Source organism: Pipistrellus kuhlii, unplaced genomic scaffold, assembly GCF_014108245.1.
Source record: "Pipistrellus kuhlii isolate mPipKuh1 unplaced genomic scaffold, mPipKuh1.p scaffold_m20_p_17, whole genome shotgun sequence".
NCBI classification, from domain to species: domain Eukaryota; kingdom Metazoa; phylum Chordata; class Mammalia; order Chiroptera; family Vespertilionidae; genus Pipistrellus; species Pipistrellus kuhlii.
This window is the reverse complement of record NW_023425482.1, coordinates 21,121,666-21,137,776: the sequence shown is the minus strand read 5'-3', so window position 1 is coordinate 21,137,776 and position 16,111 is coordinate 21,121,666. Positions and strand designations below refer to the sequence as shown.

Below are 16,111 nucleotides of genomic sequence, written 5' to 3'. Positions count from 1 at the left end.
TGTGGTCAAAGATCCTGCCCCTATGTGACCACAGGATGGTCAGCAGGGGAGGGCAGTTGGGAGGCACGAGGTCTGCAAGGGAGGGCAGCTGAGAGGGACCAGGTCTGCAAGGAAGGGCAGTTGGAGGTGATCAACCCTGCAGGGGAAGGCAGTTAGGGGTGATCAGGCCAGCAGAGGAGGGAAGTTGGGGGCAAACAGGGGAGCGGTTAGGCATCAATCAGGCTGGCATGGGAGTGGTTGGGGGTGATCAGGCTGGCAGGCAGAAGTGGTTAGGGGCAATCAGGAAGGCAGGCAGGTGAGCAGTTGGGAGCCAGCAGTCCTGGATTGTGAGAGGGATGTCCAACTGCCCATTTAGACCCCAATGGGATCAGGTCTAAACTGGCAGTTTAACATCCCTCGAGGGGTCCCAGATTGGAGAGGGTGCAGGCTGGGCTGAGGGACACCCCCCCGCCTCCCCCCCGCCCATGTGCAAGAATTTCGTGCACCAGGCTTCTAGTGCATATTATAAAAGAGAAAGAAAATAAGTAAATAAAAAGAATATGTATGGTGGGTGATGGCAGTAGAGGTTCAAGGGCTCTGAGAATTGTTTATCTTGAGAGTTAAAGGGGCCACAGGAGGGACTATGAGATACTAATAATGTAGTGGGCACTAGGGAATCACCCAAATCCACCTTTCAGGACAAAGACAATTGTTCCCCTTGCTGCTTGGAGTGTATGCTGCTGAGGTCTCACAGCTGAATCTCATGGCCAGTGTTGGGGTACAGAGGCCTAGAACCCGTACCCCTGTCTGGATATGGAATGTCTTGGAAGGGCCACCCAGTTTCAGAACTCCTAATAGGATGGGCCGGGGTCTTTATTATAACTGCATTGCAGTTTAATTCCTTTTCTGTCCATTTCTGCTTTTCTTACAAGTTTGGATAAACTTCCTGCAGGCAAGATCCCTGATTCAAAGTCTGCTTCCTGGAGAATTTGACTGGGTAAAAATAATAACAAAAAACGTTAAAAAAAATAGCAAGATGATATCAGCAAACACAAAAGCCTTCCTACATGCTGGGAACTGTTCTAAGTGCTTTACATATATTTACTCATTGACTAAACATGTGAACATGTTTGCATTGGCTGAAAAGTGGCTATAATTCTATTGCCTCTGAGGCTGGGATCAGGGGAGTGGGGCTGGAGACAAGAGGACAAGCTAGATGTAGTTAGTGCTTATTGTTTGGCAGGAAGTGAGGTACGATAATACTCCTAAGACAGTGCAGTAGCTTATAGGAGCAGGAATTGGTGACCCCAAGAGACAGTGGAGCAGCTTATAGGAGCAGGAATTGGGAAAACACATTGGGTTCATCTGGCATTGCGGTCCCTCCTCTCCTGAGACGGGATGGCCACCCGGAAGGTTCTGGTGGCTCCCCCTTCTCTACTGCCCGGGCTGCCACCGACTTCCTACACCCGTACTTTTCGTCCTTTTCGGCGGTTGAAAATTTGCCGACGGCCCCAGAGTTTTTGCGGCCGTGCCCGCGGAGAGGAATTGCTCTACGCTCCCTAGGAGAGAGCGGAACGGAAGCGGAAGCTGCGACGCTGGCGCCGGCGGCTGGGCGGTGAGGAGCGGAAGCGGAAGTGGCGGCGGCGCCGGCCTGGCCTGGCCTGGCTGAGGGGAGGCGGCGGGCGGGCGCGATGGCGGAGGCCGGGCCACAGGCGCCGCCGCCCCCGGGCACCCCAAGCCGGCACGAGAAGAGCTTGGGGCTTCTCACCACCAAGTTCGTGTCGCTTCTGCAGGAGGCCAAGGACGGCGTGCTTGACCTCAAGCTGGTGCGGTCCGGCCTGAGGGGCGACGGAGGGGATGTTGGAATAGGCCTGGGCAGGTAGCAGGGACCCCGAAGGGCGACCCAGCGGAGCCCTCAGGGAGCCAGCTGCCCTGCGTGTGCTTTCTCGCGAGTGGGAGGTCGGGGCCTGTTTAATTCATTCGGCCGAGGCCATTGGGTGTCAGCCCTGTGCCAGCCTCCGGGCTGCAGGTGCTGGTCCTCGTGGCCCTCCCTGTCCGGGGAAAAGAGCATCAGAACGCCAGTTCCGTTTGTGCCAGGCCTCTTTCTGCCCTGCGGTCCTGAGCTGCTGTAATGCCTGGGAGGAGGGTTGGGACTGTCCACCCCCTTTCCAGTCACCTCCAAACCAAGTCTCGAGGTAGCTGAGGATACACCTGGGAGTGGGGCTGAGCATCCTCCCCTCTGTTCTCTCTGCCAGGCAGCTGACACCCTAGCCGTGCGCCAGAAGCGGCGGATCTACGACATCACCAACGTGCTGGAAGGTATTGGGCTGATCGAGAAAAAATCCAAGAATAGCATCCAGTGGAAGTGAGTGGAGGCCCCCGGGAGGGCTGTGGGATCTCCTATCCGGAAGTGTTGGTGGGCGGTGGAGGGTGCAGGAGAGAGCAGGGTCCGTGGGACCCAGAGCTCCTGGCGGTCCTCCTCAGCCCCACTCCCTGGGCTCAGGGGCGTGGGGCCTGGCTGTAACACCCGGGAGATTGCGGACAAGCTGATCGAGCTGAAGGCAGAGATCGAAGAGCTGCAGCAGCGAGAGCAAGAACTGGACCAGCACAAGGTGTGGGTGCAGCAGAGCATCCGGAACGTCACCGAGGACGTGCAGAACAGCTGATATCCTCCTGGCAGACCCTGCTCCTGGGGTGTGGGTGAGGGGCCCTCTCAGTCCAGCTGGGTTTGCATCGTGATGTCCTGGCTCTATCCCTCTTGGGAGGATGGTCCTGCAGCTCCTGGCCAGGTCCCAGCCTCCTGCTTCCCTCTCTCCCACCAATCTGGGTCTGTGATCCCTCCCTTCTGGACCCCAGGCCCCAGGACTTTCTCCACGAGGGCTTGCATGTTAGACTTCTGCTGAAGAGCTGGTCTTCTCTGTGGTCTGCCATCTGTCACCATAGGCAGGGCAGCAGTCGTTCTCCTTAACCCCCACACCTTGGCCTACGTGACTCACGAGGACATCTGCAGATGCTTTGCTGGTGAGCAGAGCCTGAATTGGGAGGGCTGGGGGGGAGGGGGGAAGAAGGGGTTGGGGCCGGGCTGAGCCACAGCCCTGAGCAGTGGGTTCAGTATCTAAAGAGAGTTCTGGGCCTTCCCAAAGAGGAATCAGGCAGCATAAGTCCTGGGTTAGAGGATCACTGGGGCCCTGTGGAGGCCAGCCGTACTGAGAGGACACAGGAATTCTGGGCTGGGTCTCTAGGACAGTCCCCATCGACATGGTGCCTTGGGTTTGGCTTCTCAGGTGTGATGAGCGAACGTAAGGAGAAAGCGTGTGTGTGCTCGTGCGTGTATGCTTGTATGCAGAGGGCCATGGTGCCCACTTCCACCCTGTAGTTAGTTCAGTTGCATTGTGGATACGGGAACTGTTCCTTCTCTGCCTTTCTTCCCCCAGACTGGTCCTGGGGGAGGGATGTTGGCCTTGGCCAGAATGCCTATACCTGGGCAGCAGCCCTCAGTTGGGGATTGAGATACTCATGGCCAGCAATTTTTTGTTCCGCATGTTTGAGTTCAGATTTTCTGGCTAGTCACCCCTGGGGTCTTAAAAGGAGAAAAGCTTTAGTTCTCTGTCCCAGCCTCTGTGGGGATTGGGTGTCTAGCCCCTCAGAGACCATGATCTTCCTGCTCCAAGGGATAGGAACCCCCATTCCCAGCTCAGATTGAACCCCTGGGCCCTGACACTCCTCCGTTTGTTATTCTAGGAGACACTCTTCTAGCCATCCGGGCTCCTTCTGGCACCAGCTTGGAGGTGCCCATCCCAGAGGTGGGTGCTCAGCCCAGGCAGGCGGGGTTGGCTGAGGGCGGGTGCTGGCTGTGGAGCCCGATAAGTCTCGGGTGGGGCGGGTAGGGGGAGGCCTGAGGTTTCGGGTTATCTAGGAGGATGGACAGCCTGGGGTGAGGGAGGACACTGTGGCTCAGGGTCAGGCAGGGGCCAAGTCTGCTTCCAATTCCACCTGCCTCACACCTCTAGGGCCTCAATGGGCAGAAGAAGTACCAGATTCATCTGAAGAGTGTGAGTGGTCCCATCGAGGTGCTGCTGGTGAACAAGGAGGCATGGAGCTCGCCGCCTGTGGCAGTGCCTGTGCCACCCCCTGAAGATCTGCTCCAGAGCCCATCTGCGCTCTCCACTCCTCCACCTCTGCCCAAACCTGCTGTGGCCCTGCCCCAGGAGGCCTCCCACCCAGGCAGTCCCCAGGTGACCAGCACCACCACCACCATCTGTGTCCCTGCTGGCATCGAAGCCCAAGGGATGGCCAGTCCAGCCGCTGAGATCATAGGTGAGGCATGATGGTCATCTGGTGACGGGGTGATCTCGGGGGCCCAAGGGGCAATACCTCTGTTGTGGGATGCTGTGCTCAGAGCTGGAAGGGACCTTGTGGAGCTTGTCTTTTCCTGGCCCTCGGCTGGCCTCCCCTTGCTGCAACAAGGGGGCCTTTTTCTATTTTTAAAAAATTCGTTTTTGTTGATTTCAGAGAGCGGAAGAGAGAGGGGGAGAGAGAGAGAAACAAAGATGATGAGAATCATGGATCAGCTGTCTCCTGCCTGCCCCCTCCTGGGGATTGAGCCCACGACTCAGATATGTGCCCTGACTGGGAATTGAACTGTGACCTCCTGGTTCATTGGTTGGCCCTTAACCACTGAGCCACACTGGTGGGACAATGAGAGCCTTTTTTAATGGAATCTCTGGCTGTGTGAAGGGACATTAATGATGGCAGTCTTCCCCAGATCCACCTGCTTGGCTTGCCTTGGCAGCCTGTCTCAGGCCCCATGCCCCTGTGTCCTGCAGTGCCTCATTTCCAGATGACCTTTTTGGGGGCGACTGGCAGAACCTAACTCTCCTTGGCCTGGGAACCAGGGCTGTAGTCATCCTGGTCATGAGTTCTAGCACAGCTGCTTTCAATATTCCACTTCCTGCCCCAAGTGACTGGGTTTGGGCCATGTGGTTGCAGTGAGTGGCGGCCCCGGATCTGATAGCAAGGACAGTGGTGAGCTCAGCTCACTCTCGCTGGGCCCGGCAGCACTGGACACCCGGCCACTGCAGTCCTCTGCCCTGCTGGACAGCAGCAGTAGCAGCAGCAGCAGCAGTAGCAGCAGCAGCAGCAGTTCATCTGGACCCAACCCTTCTACCTCCTTTGAGCCCATCAAAGTGGATCCCACAGGTGGTGAGTTCTTGTCCCATTGGGAGCAAGGAGAATCCAGCCTCAGCCAGTTTTGGGTCAGAAACAGAATTTGGGCTAGAAACCCAGTTCTATCTCCTCAGCCAGAGCTGGCCAGCGTGAGGGCCAGTCCTTGCTGTCAACCCTTCCTAGACCAGAGCTCTGCCATTGAGAGAAAGGGTCTTGGCCTCCCTCTGGTGCCCCTTTGTCCCCCTTATTGGTCTGACACCGGACTCCCTGGCCCTCTCTCAAGCCCTGCCTGCTACCCTTGGACTTAGGTCTCAAGAAGGCGGAAGCACTGTCTTGGGGAAGGGGCTGTGGTGTGGCCCTCGGCTCCCGAGGCCGGCAGCACCTTCCCCAGAGAGGCGATTCTGTCTCCCTGGAGCTCCATCTCCATCCTGTGCCTTGAGTGTTTGCTTTTTCCAGGACTCATTCTCCTCAGCCCACAAGCGCCGCTCCCACTAAATGACACGTTGCCCTCTGCGTATCCCTCTCTCACCTTCCCTGTCTCCTCTCTGTCCGGACTCCGAAAAAGTCATCTTCACTCCACTTCATATGTTGGTCTCCCAGTCACCCTTCGGGCTGCAGCAGTCAGGATCTGTGCACCCGCCTCACACCCAAGCTCTGGGTACCCACCCCTGACTGCCAGCTCCAGTGGGTTTCGAGGCTGATGTGCTCTGCTCCTCTTGCTTCATATTGATGCTTTCTTCTTCCTCTGTCTTTAATCAGTCCAGCTCTTGGCTCCTCTCCCCAGCTCCCCTTCTGGCCTCTCTGGGGTTCCTTAACCATTGACACTTCCTGGGTCTCTATCCCATCCACACCTGCGGAGGGCCAGAGGAGCCCACCTCCGTCTGGCCTAGATCTTCTGCCTGAACTCCATCCTTGTGTCCACGTGCCTTCCAATGGACACTTCATTTCCATGTGTTCTCAACTGAAACTTGCTTTTTCAGTTCCAGCTTCTATTCATCACCTCACATCACCTAAGTGAGTTCTATTCCAGATATCTCTTATATCCCCAACACTCAGGGTCACTGCCAGCCACCTCTCCCAAATCCTTCAGCATCCTCTACCTCAACTGACGAGAGTGTCTGAAACACAGCCTGTGGCATTCCTCTGTTTACAAAAGCACCTTTAATGGCTTCCTAAGGCCTGCTGGGTAAAACCAGAGCTCCCAAACATAGCTTGGGACATCCTGGTGATCAGCCAGCCACGGCACCCCTCCCAGCTTCATTTTCCTCTGCTTTACATGTGAGTCCTCCCGGTGAGACTTGTAACAGGGTTGTCACCCTGTAGCACCAGCCTCTGTTGAAGTGTCTGCCTCCTCTGCCAGGTAACCCTGCTCAGGTGTGGTGTCTGAGCCTGGCACCAAGGAGGTGCTCAGTAAGGGCAAGGATGGACAGGGCATTCTTCAGGCAGGATATCCTGCACCAGACAGAAGTCCTGCATCAGACAGGGTATCTTCCATTACACAGGGTATCCTGCATCAGGGTGTCCTCCCTCAGACAGGTTATCCTCCCTCAGACAGGGTGTCCTCCATCAGACAGGGTGTCCTCCATCAGACAGGGTGTCCTCCATCAGACAGGGTGTCCTCCGTCAGACAGGGTGTCCTCCATCAGACAGGGTGTCCTCCGTCAGACAGGGTGTCCTCCGTCAGACAGGGTGTCCTCCATCAGACAGGGTGTCCTCCGTCAGACAGGTTATCCTCCCTCAGACAGGGTGTCCTCCATCAGACAGGGTATCCTGCATCAGACAGGGTGTCCTCCATCAGACAGGGTGTCCTCCATCAGACAGGGTGTCCTCCCTCAGACAGGTTATCCTCCCTCAGACAGGGTGTCCTCCATCAGACAGGGTGTCCTCCATCAGACAGGGTGTCCTCCATCAGACAGGGTGTCCTCCGTCAGACAGGGTGTCCTCCGTCAGACAGGGTGTCCTCCGTCAGACAGGGTGTCCTCCATCAGACAGGGTGTCCTCCGTCAGACAGGTTATCCTCCCTCAGACAGGGTGTCCTCCATCAGACAGGGTATCCTGCATCAGACAGGGTGTCCTCCATCAGACAGGGTATCCTCCGTCAGACAGGGTGTCCTCATTCAGACAGGGTGTCCTCCATCAGACAGGGTGTCCTCCATCAGACAGGGTGTCCTCCATCAGACAGGGTGTCCTCATTCAGACAGGGTGTCCTCCATCAGACAGGGTGTCCTCCATCAGACAGGGTGTCCTCATTCAGACAGGGTGTCCTCCATCAGACAGGGTATCCTCCATCAGACAGGGTGTCCTCATTCAGACAGGGTGTCCTCCATCAGACAGGGTGTCCTCATTCAGACAGGGTATCCTGCATTAGTCAGGGTGTCCTCCGTCAGTCAGGGTATCGTCCATCAGACAGGGTGTCCTCCATCAGACAGGGTGTCCTCCCTCAGACAGGTTATCCTCCCTCAGACAGGGTGTCCTCCATCAGACAGGGTGTCCTCCATCAGACAGGGTATCCTGCATCAGTCAGGGTATCCTCCGTCAGACAGGGTGTCCTCCGTCAGACAGGGTGTCCTCCGTCAGACAGGGTATCCTCCGTCAGACAGGGTGTCCTGCATCAGTCAGGGTGTTCTGCATCAGTCAGGGTGTCCTGCATCAGTCAGCGTATGCACACTGGACCCAGAAAGGGAGTGGTCCCTTCTGCAGCACTTCTGAGTTACAGGGAGCACCAGTCTCCTGCAGTGAGCCTTTGGGGAGGCTGGGGAAGCCGGAGTCTGTGGCTCTCAAGCTGTGTGTACGGCTGAGACTCCGCACTGATGAATTTGTGTCAACAAGGGAGACCAACAGATAATGCCAGCCTGGCTTAAGGCAGGGCCTTCCCTTCACAGCTTTGTGGAACCCCTGGGTGGATGGTATAGGATCTGAGTAAGTTGGGGGCTAAAGTGGGACCAGGCTGGACCTCTGTGCCCTTGAGCATGGCTTTCTTGTCTTTCAGTTCTGGAACTCCCCAAAGAGCTGTCAGAAATTTTTGATCCCACACGAGGTAGGGCTGTGTTCCTCCTTGGGGCTGGGAACGGGGCACAGCTTACTGGGTCTTGCAGCTTCTGAGGACCCATGGTTGATTGGTACCTGGGCATAGTGTGAAAGTTCCTGATGCGGGCAGAGGGAGGTCCCCTTCCTGGGCTTGGGTGGGTGGAGAGGCAGGAGCCAGAATGTGAGTGAGGCCTCCCTTCTTCCCCAGAGTGCATGAGCTCGGATCTACTGGAGGAGCTGATGTCCTCAGAAGGTGGGTGGCCCAGGAAGGTGGGGGGTGGGTTTGAACAGGGGGTTGGGTGGCTGTTGGGTGGGGCCTTGGCCTTGGCCTCAGGCCTCAGCCTGGTGCTCTCTGCAGTGTTTGCCCCCCTTCTCCGCCTTTCTCCGCCCCCCGGAGACCACGATTACATCTACAACCTGGATGAGAGTGAAGGTGTCTGTGACCTCTTTGATGTGCCTGTTCTCAACCTCTGACTGACGGGGACACGCCCTGTGTGGCTGGGACACAGACTGTCTAACCTGAGGGCTGCTTGGGGATCCCCTACATCTCAGCCGTACACACAGCTTGAGAGCCACAGACTCCGGCTTCCCCAGCCTCCCCTCACTGCACAGTTCTGGCCACAGCTCCCACTCCTGCACCGACACCGGCATTGTGCTGGGGGAGCAGAGGGGCTCAGCTCCCTCCTCGGTGGAGCCAAAATATTTGCTTCTCCTTTTCTGGAGCCTCCCCCCACCTGTGTCCTTCCTGTGCCCGCCCTGAGCCCAGACTACTGCCACCCAGTGTCACAGAGTGAGGAAGCATTCACTCCGTAGGGCAGCTTGTCTACCCCCCCCCTTGCCCTGTTCCTGCCAGCTCTTCCCCCTCCCAGGAGGAAAGCTGAGGTGGGGCTGGGCACTTGCCAGCACCACTCCTTGCCTCCATTTCTCTCCACCCCTTGACCCTAGAGCTCCTCCTGGACCTCTCCTGCCTCCCTTCTGCCTGGCCCTTAGCCCTGACCACCTGTAGGTGATGTTGGGGGAAGGGGGAGGGTGCTCATAGGAACAGAGGTCTCTAGCTAGGAATCTGGGCAGGTGAGTCCCTGAGGATTGACCCAACCTCCCTCCTCCCTATAGCCCCTCCTGTTTATTCATTTACCCTCATTAGAGCCATTTGCAGAGATTTAGAAAGATTTGCAGTAACGAATGGATTCCTATATAAAGATTATTTTTATACTTTTTTGCAACAAAAGGAAATTGTAATATTTGTACAGTGTCCAAGTGAATAAAGATCGTGCCTAAGGCTATCTCTGGTCTGTTTATTTTTTTGGGGGGGCCTCTCCCTTGGACCGCTGGATTGGTGGTGGGACTGGGTGGGTCACCTTGCTGGAGGGGAGGTGTGGCGGAGCAGCTGCCCGCCCTCCCGCCCTGCTCCACCTGCCGCACCTTGGGGCGGGGCGGGGCCGCCTCTGCGGGGCGGGGCGGGGCAGGCGCCGGCCTCCCACCCCCGGACTCCAACCCGGAACTAGCCTCGCTCCCTCGGGAAAGCCGGCGCCGGCCCGGGCCGAGAGTGTGGGCCACGGGCTTCAGGCCGCGGGACAGAGGAGCGCCCTCGTCCCCGGGGGCCCAGACCCAGTGCGCCCTTGGCCTGAGGTTGCAAGGTGGAAGGTACAGGTGTCCCGCCCCGGCTGGGCCATGGCGCCCCCTCGGGACGTGGTGAAGATCGCCGTTCAGAAGCGTGACGCCATCCCGCAGCTCATCCAGCTGGACCAGGTCACCCGGGCGGTCCGGCCAACGTCGCCCCACTGCCCACCTCTGGGTTGCCCTCTTCCCCTCGAAGCAGCCCCGCCTATCCCTTCCCCAGGTTCTCCCTCACTCCTGGCCCGTGAGTGACATCTTCTCTTGCAGGCAAAGCCCCTGGCCGCTGTGCTGAAGGAGGTGTGCGACGCGTGAGTGCGGGCCTGGCCGGCCAGGGGGTGGGGGAAGGTTGCCGGGAGGGGGCGCCCCTTTCCTGCCTCACTAAGCCTCGTCCGCCCACAGGTGGAGTCTGGCTCACTCTGAACGCTATGCCCTGCAGTTTGCTGATGGGCACAAGAGATACATCACAGAGAATGTGAGTCCCTTCTCCCCTTTAGCCCCTTCTAACTCCCGATTCCTGACCCCGATTCCTCAGACCCCTCATCCTCAGGGATCTTTCATTGAGTTCCAAATCCTCCCTCATTGACAACCCCAATTAACCAATCCTGAGAGTCCTTCTTCTCTCCTTTGTCTTCTCCAGAACCGCTCAGAGATCAAGAACGGCAGCATCCTGTGCCTCAGCACCGCCCCAGTAATGCCCCTCCTGGTCCCGCCCTCATTCCCTGCCCCGCTGGCTGTTGTGCCTCCTTCTGTTCCCCTGTGCCTCTCCCTGCCCCAGGTCCGGAGGCCCCACTCACATCCCTGCAGTGCTCCACCTAGTGGACACCCCGGTCTCCGCACCTCCAGTTCCCACTTCTTACCTCCACCCAGCCTCCTCACCTTCCCTTCCGCCCCTATCCCTGCCAGGACCTCCAGGCTGAGCAGCTGTTGGGTGTGCTGCGGAATGGGAGTCGTGAAGGGCGCCGGGAAGCGCTGCAGCATCTCGTCCTGCTGGCTCCAGACATGACCTTTGCCCAGGAGGTCATCAGCCGCGAGGGGCTTCAGAAGCTCGGCACCATCATTGAGGAAGGGGATGAGTGAGCATCGGGCTGTGGTGGGTGGTGGACATGGGGGCTGGGGTCCTGACGGGCCCTGCTCAGCCCCAGATATTCCCCAGCCTAGGAGAGGAGCTGGCCCTCGCACTGCAGGTCTTCTTGGAGCTCATGGAGCACGGCGTGGTGTCCTGGGAGACACTCAGTGTCCCCTTTGTTAAGAAGGTGGGTGAGCCGAAACCGGTTTGGTTCAGTGGATAGAGCATCAGCCTGTGGACTGAAAGGTCCTGGGTTCGATTCCCGTCAAGGGCATGTACCTTGGTTGCGGGCACATCCCCAATAGGGGGTGTGCAAGAGGCAGCTGATTGATGATGTTTCTAACTCTCTATCCCTCTCTTTTCCTCTCTGTAAAAAATCAATAAAATATATATTTAAAAAAAAAGAAAGAAAGAAAGAAAGAAGGTGGGTGGGCTGCAAACTGGTTTGGCTCAGAGGATAGAGTGTCGGTCTGCGGACTGAAGGGTCCCAGGTTCGATTCCGGTCAAGGGCATGTACATTGGTTTCAGGCACATCCCTAGTAGGGGGTGTGCACGAGGCAGCTGGTCGATGTTTCTAGCTCTCTATCCCTCTCCCTTCCTCTCTATGAAAAGTCAATGAAATATATATATATATATATATATATATATATATATATATATATATATTATATATTAAAAGAAGGTGGATGGGCTTTTCTAGGGATAACAGGTAGGGGCAGTGGGGTGGTGTTAGGATCTGGCCATGCATGCTGACAACCCCTACCCCTCTTACAGGTGATACGCTATGTGAACATGAACCTGATGGACGCATCTGTGCAGCCCCTGGCCCTCAGGCTGCTGGAGAGCGTGACCTTGAGCAGCCCTACCCTGGGTCAGCTGGTCAAGAATGAGGTGCCACTGGACAGGCTGCTGGTACACATACAGGTGTAAGTGTCCGGGGGTGGGGCACCGGTGAAGGGCGTGGGGCCCGATCCTGGATGGCCGATGGTGCCCTCTTTTTGTCCCAGGATGAATCAGCAGCTGCAAACCAAAGCCATGGCACTGCTGACAGCCTTGCTGCAGGGGGCCAGCCCTGCTGAACGTAAGGTGGGTGTCCATCTGGTGGATGTCCATCTGGTGGATGGATGAGGGGCAGGAGCTGGTGAGCGCTGTGCTCCACCTTGGGCCTAGGGTGGGTGCTGACGGTGAGGTTACGTCACCTAAGCCCCCTTCCTGCCCACTTAGCACATGCTGGACTACCTGTGGCAGAGAAACCTTCGCCAGTTCATCTATAAGGTAGGGAGCCCTGGGCCAGGCAGGCCCACCCACGCCCCCTCCCCCCGGGAGCCCACGCCCACACCCATGGACCCGCTGTCCTCCAGAGCATCATCCACAGTGCAGCACCCCTGGGCGACGAGATGGCTCACCACCTGTACGTGCTGCAGTCCCTCGCCCTGGGGTTGCTGGAGCAGCGCATGCGGACACCGCTGGACCCCTACAGCCAGGTGGGTGCCTTTCTGATACAGAGGCTGGGGGCAGCCGGAGGGTGCCTTGAACCTGTGATCGTGACCGCCCCCAAATAACGACCCTCAGGAGCAGCGGGAGCAGCTGCAGGCCCTGCGCCAGGCGGCCTTCGAGCTGGAAGGGGAGTCCCCCAGTGCCGGGGGCCTGAGTGCTGACCGGCGCCGTTCCCTCTGTGCCCGGGAGTTCCGCAAACTGGGCTTCACCGTGAGTGACCCTGACGCAGCTCCCCGCCCCTGCCCCAACCCAGGGCTGCCGTTGTTCCGGAGGACAAACCGGTTTATGTCCTCAGTCACCCGTCCTCTTCCCCCAGAACAGCAACCCCGCACAGGACCTGGAGCGCGTGCCCCCCGGCCTGCTGGCCCTGGACAACATGCTCTACTTCTCCAAGCACGCTCCCAGTGCCTACAGCCGGGTCAGTGTTGGGGTGTGGGCAGAGCGGGATGCCTGCCTCTGATGGGTCCCCGTGGGCTTAGCTGTGACTCCCTGCCCCTTTGTCTGCTCCCACCACCCCAGTTTGTGTTGGAGAACAGTAGTCGTGAGGACAAGCACGAGTGCCCCTTTGCCCGGAGCAGCATCCAGCTGACTGTGCTGCTGTGTGAGCTGCTCCGTGTCGGGGAGCCCTGTGAGTGGGGTTGGGCGTCAGTGTGTCCGGGAACGGGGGACGGAAGGGCAGAGAGGGCCAGGGGCTTCACATACTTCCTCCCTGAGCCCCTCCTGCCCCCCTGCTCCAGGCTCCGAAACGGCCCAGGACTTTTCGCCCATGTTCTTCAGCCAGGACCAGAGCTTCCATGAGCTCTTCTGTGTGAGCATTCAGCTTCTGAATAAGACCTGGAAGGAGATGCGGGCCACACAGGAGGACTTTGACAAGGTGGGTGGGCGGGAGCTGGAGCCCGGGGCCAGGGCAGAGGGCTATGCAGGGTAGGGGTCCAGAGCTCAGACCCTGAACTGAGCCTGGGTGGCCCCAGGTCATGCAAGTGGTCCGGGAGCAGCTGGCCCGCACGCTGGCCCTGAAGCCCAGCTCCCTGGAGCTCTTCCGGACCAAGGTGAACGCACTCACGTACGCGGAGGTGCTGCGACTGCGCCAGACTGAGCGGCTGCATCAGGAGGGCACACTGGCCCCTCCCATACTGTGAGTTGGTGGGAATGGGTCCCAGTCCTAGCCCCCACTTTCCCTGGGACCCCAGGGGCCTCGTCCCCGGTCAGTTTCGGTCAGCAAACCCCCTCCCCCAACCCAGGGAGCTTCGGGAGAAGCTGAAGCCAGAGCTCATGGGCCTGATTCGCCAGCAGCGTCTGCTCCGTCTCTGCGAGGGCACACTCTTCCGCAAGATCAGCAGCCGGAGACGCCAGGGTTGTTGAGTGGGCAGCGGGCAGAGAGGGTCTGGCCTGGCTTAGGGCCCCTCTGCTCACTCCTTCCCTCTTTCCCTTGCTGCCCACAGACAAGCTGTGGTTCTGCTGCCTGTCCCCCAATCACAAAATGCTGCAGTACGGGGACGTGGAGGACGGTGCCAACCCACCTGCCGCCGAGAGCCTCCCAGAACAGCGTAAGGAGTGCAGGATGGGGACAGGACACCTGCTCCCCGAGACCGCCCCATGCCCCAGGGTGCCTGGGGCCCCGGTGGTCAGCCCAGTCTTCTTCCCGCAGTCCCAGTGGCTGACCTCAGGGCACTACTGACCGGCAAGGACTGCCCCCACGTCCGGGAGAAAGGCTCAGTGAAGCAGAACAAGGTGAGGGCAGGGGAGTCTGGGCTCCTTCCCACTCGCCCTGCCCTGCCCTGCCCCTGCTCAGTGCTCGTGGTCCCCTTCCTCCCCAGGACCTCTATGAGCTAGCTTTCTCAGTCAGCTATGACCACGGGGAGGAGGAGGCGTACCTCAACTTCATCGCCCCCTCCAAAAAGGAGGTGAGTGTGAGGGCAGGCTGAGCTGCATCGGGCAGGCGGGCAGGGGGAAGAGACTGGCAGGTCCTCATGGAGCCGTCCTCGCCCCCAGTTCTACCTGTGGACGGATGGGCTGAGCACCCTGCTGGGCGGTCCCATGGGCAGTGAGCAGACACGGCTGGACTTGGAGCAGCTGCTGACCATGGAGACCAAGCTGCGCTTGTTGGAGCTGGAGAACGTGCCCATCCCTGAGCAGCCACCCCCGATCCCCCCGCCCCCCACCAACTTCAACTTCTGCTATGACTGCAGCATCACGGAACCTTGATAGGGTGGCGAGGGCCACAACAGCTGCCACCGTGGTGGCTGTGAAGGGTGAAATGTGCAGCAGTGCAGACGCCCTGATCTGCAGGAGCTACAGCAGGAATAAAGTCTGCTTGGCTCCTGGGTATGTGTCGAGCCAGCCGTGAACCAAGCCTGCCTTAGAACTCGGTTGGTGCAGGAGATGTGGGCATCAGGCCAGGGCCACAGCTTGGGGCCACAAATCTGGGCAGCCACATCACAGCCTCCCTCAGTGCTGGGCCTGCAGGCAGGGATGGCCTCTGTTTGGGAGGCACCAACTGAGAGAGTGCTGCTGCTACCGGCCAGGTGAGGGAGGAGGCACGGCCCAAGTGGACGCCTTCCTGGGCAGCAGTGATAGGGGTCTGATTGGGAGCCATGTTTCCAGAGGCCTCCGAGAGTCTGAGCTCAGTCCTGAACCTTGTTTGGCTGCCTTGTGTCTGCGGTGGGACTTGCAGGCCCTCTGGTGAGAGCAGGAAAGGGGAGGTGTGAAGCTGGGCCTGCCTTGTGTGGAAGGGCAGATTTAAGATTCTGGAAGACATCTCCAGTGGCGGGAGGATATTCTGTCAAGAGGGAATTCAGTGCAGGAAGCCTGGGTTCTGAGGAAAACCCACTGCAGGAGGGTGGGGATGGGCACAGGAAGGCCAGTGCCCACCCCCACCCTCCTGGGGGATTGGGCCCAGCTGGAGGTCATGCTCAGAGGCCCCTTGTCAGGGACCTCAAGCCTCTGAGGCCAAGAGGAGCACACCTGCCCACAGGATAGACTGAAAGCTTCACCACCCACTGACCTCCTTTTCCACTCTTCTTGCTACCTCTTCCCCAGCACCTCCTCAAATGTCTTTTTAACAGTGTTAACCATCAACATGCTGCCTTGAAAAGTGATGAGATGACATCTCCTTTGGAGAATGTACTGAGCTTCCCCTCCCCCAGCCCTGCTTCTGACTCAGGCACCCGGAGACTTCCCACCACGTTTGGAACAGTCTGCTGTTTAGTTCAGGTGGAAGTAGGGGTGGGGATCCCAGGTGCTGTGAAGCCTCCCAGTACTCCTCGTCCATGGTCCAGTCCCTTGTGCAGGCCACCTTCATCTTGACAAGAACCTCCTGGCTTTCTGTCTCCAGTCTTCTCAATACCAGCTACCTGAGCTGTTCTAGCTGATCTGATCACACACACTACCCCCATCCTGTATTCGTCAGTATCTCCCTATTGTCCAGGGGGGCGATGGTCATGGTACCATGATGGGCAGAGTTGAGATGGGTTGAAGATATGTGGTTTAGGCCCTGCACAGGGTTCTTGGTGCTTGGTGCCCTCATCCTCCCTGCACTCTGTTGGGGCCTAGACACCCCCTACCCCAGTGTCAGCTCTGGCCTGCCATGTGCACTACCCAGTCCCTTCAGCCTGAGTGCCCCCTTCTCTCTGCTCACTTTTTCTTCTTTGAGTCCTTCCTTGACCTCCTTGACCTCCCAGGCTTATCTCATGACTCCCCTGGGTCCAGTCCCAGGTGCTGTTGCTCTATTTGCGCACACCCTGCACACAGCTGACCCTG

At 58.5% G+C, this 16,111-nt stretch overlaps 3 protein-coding genes across 5 annotated transcripts; all 3 read left to right on the top strand.

Annotated features, from left to right (window-relative positions):
* The first annotated feature begins 1,612 nt into the window (after positions 1 to 1,612).
* E2F4 (E2F transcription factor 4) lies at positions 1,613 to 9,455 on the top strand. Of its 3 annotated transcripts, none has more exons than XM_036441519.1 (10): positions 1,613 to 1,805; positions 2,235 to 2,344; positions 2,483 to 2,644; positions 2,957 to 3,000; positions 3,721 to 3,782; positions 3,990 to 4,296; positions 4,969 to 5,181; positions 8,135 to 8,182; positions 8,381 to 8,425; positions 8,531 to 9,455. In XM_036441519.1, exons 1-10 carry the CDS (start codon positions 1,671 to 1,673, stop codon positions 8,644 to 8,646), a joined length of 1,242 nt encoding a protein of 413 aa, XP_036297412.1. In that variant the 5' UTR covers positions 1,613 to 1,670; the 3' UTR covers positions 8,647 to 9,455. The 3 variants fall into 3 exon arrangements, with proteins under 3 accessions (XP_036297412.1, XP_036297411.1, XP_036297413.1); XM_036441518.2 differs by having other exon boundaries at positions 1,615 to 1,805; positions 8,514 to 9,455; XM_036441520.2 differs by lacking the exon at positions 8,381 to 8,425 and having other exon boundaries at positions 1,615 to 1,805.
* On the top strand, positions 6,512 to 8,128 carry LOC123652494. Its single transcript, XM_045582808.1, has 2 exons — positions 6,512 to 7,901; positions 7,945 to 8,128. Exon 1 carries the CDS (start codon positions 6,568 to 6,570, stop codon positions 7,852 to 7,854), a length of 1,287 nt encoding a protein of 428 aa, XP_045438764.1. The 5' UTR covers positions 6,512 to 6,567; the 3' UTR covers positions 7,855 to 7,901; positions 7,945 to 8,128.
* A 194-nt stretch (positions 9,456 to 9,649) lies between the features above and the next one.
* On the top strand, positions 9,650 to 14,676 carry ELMO3 (engulfment and cell motility 3). Its single transcript, XM_036441516.2, has 20 exons — positions 9,650 to 9,921; positions 10,057 to 10,097; positions 10,189 to 10,261; positions 10,427 to 10,477; positions 10,693 to 10,862; positions 10,943 to 11,042; positions 11,630 to 11,781; positions 11,863 to 11,941; positions 12,080 to 12,130; positions 12,217 to 12,339; positions 12,428 to 12,562; positions 12,669 to 12,770; positions 12,872 to 12,980; positions 13,090 to 13,226; positions 13,324 to 13,487; positions 13,594 to 13,706; positions 13,795 to 13,899; positions 14,001 to 14,083; positions 14,170 to 14,256; positions 14,345 to 14,676. Exons 1-20 carry the CDS (start codon positions 9,844 to 9,846, stop codon positions 14,555 to 14,557), a joined length of 2,166 nt encoding a protein of 721 aa, XP_036297409.1. The 5' UTR covers positions 9,650 to 9,843; the 3' UTR covers positions 14,558 to 14,676.
* Positions 14,677 to 16,111: the final 1,435 nt, after the last annotated feature.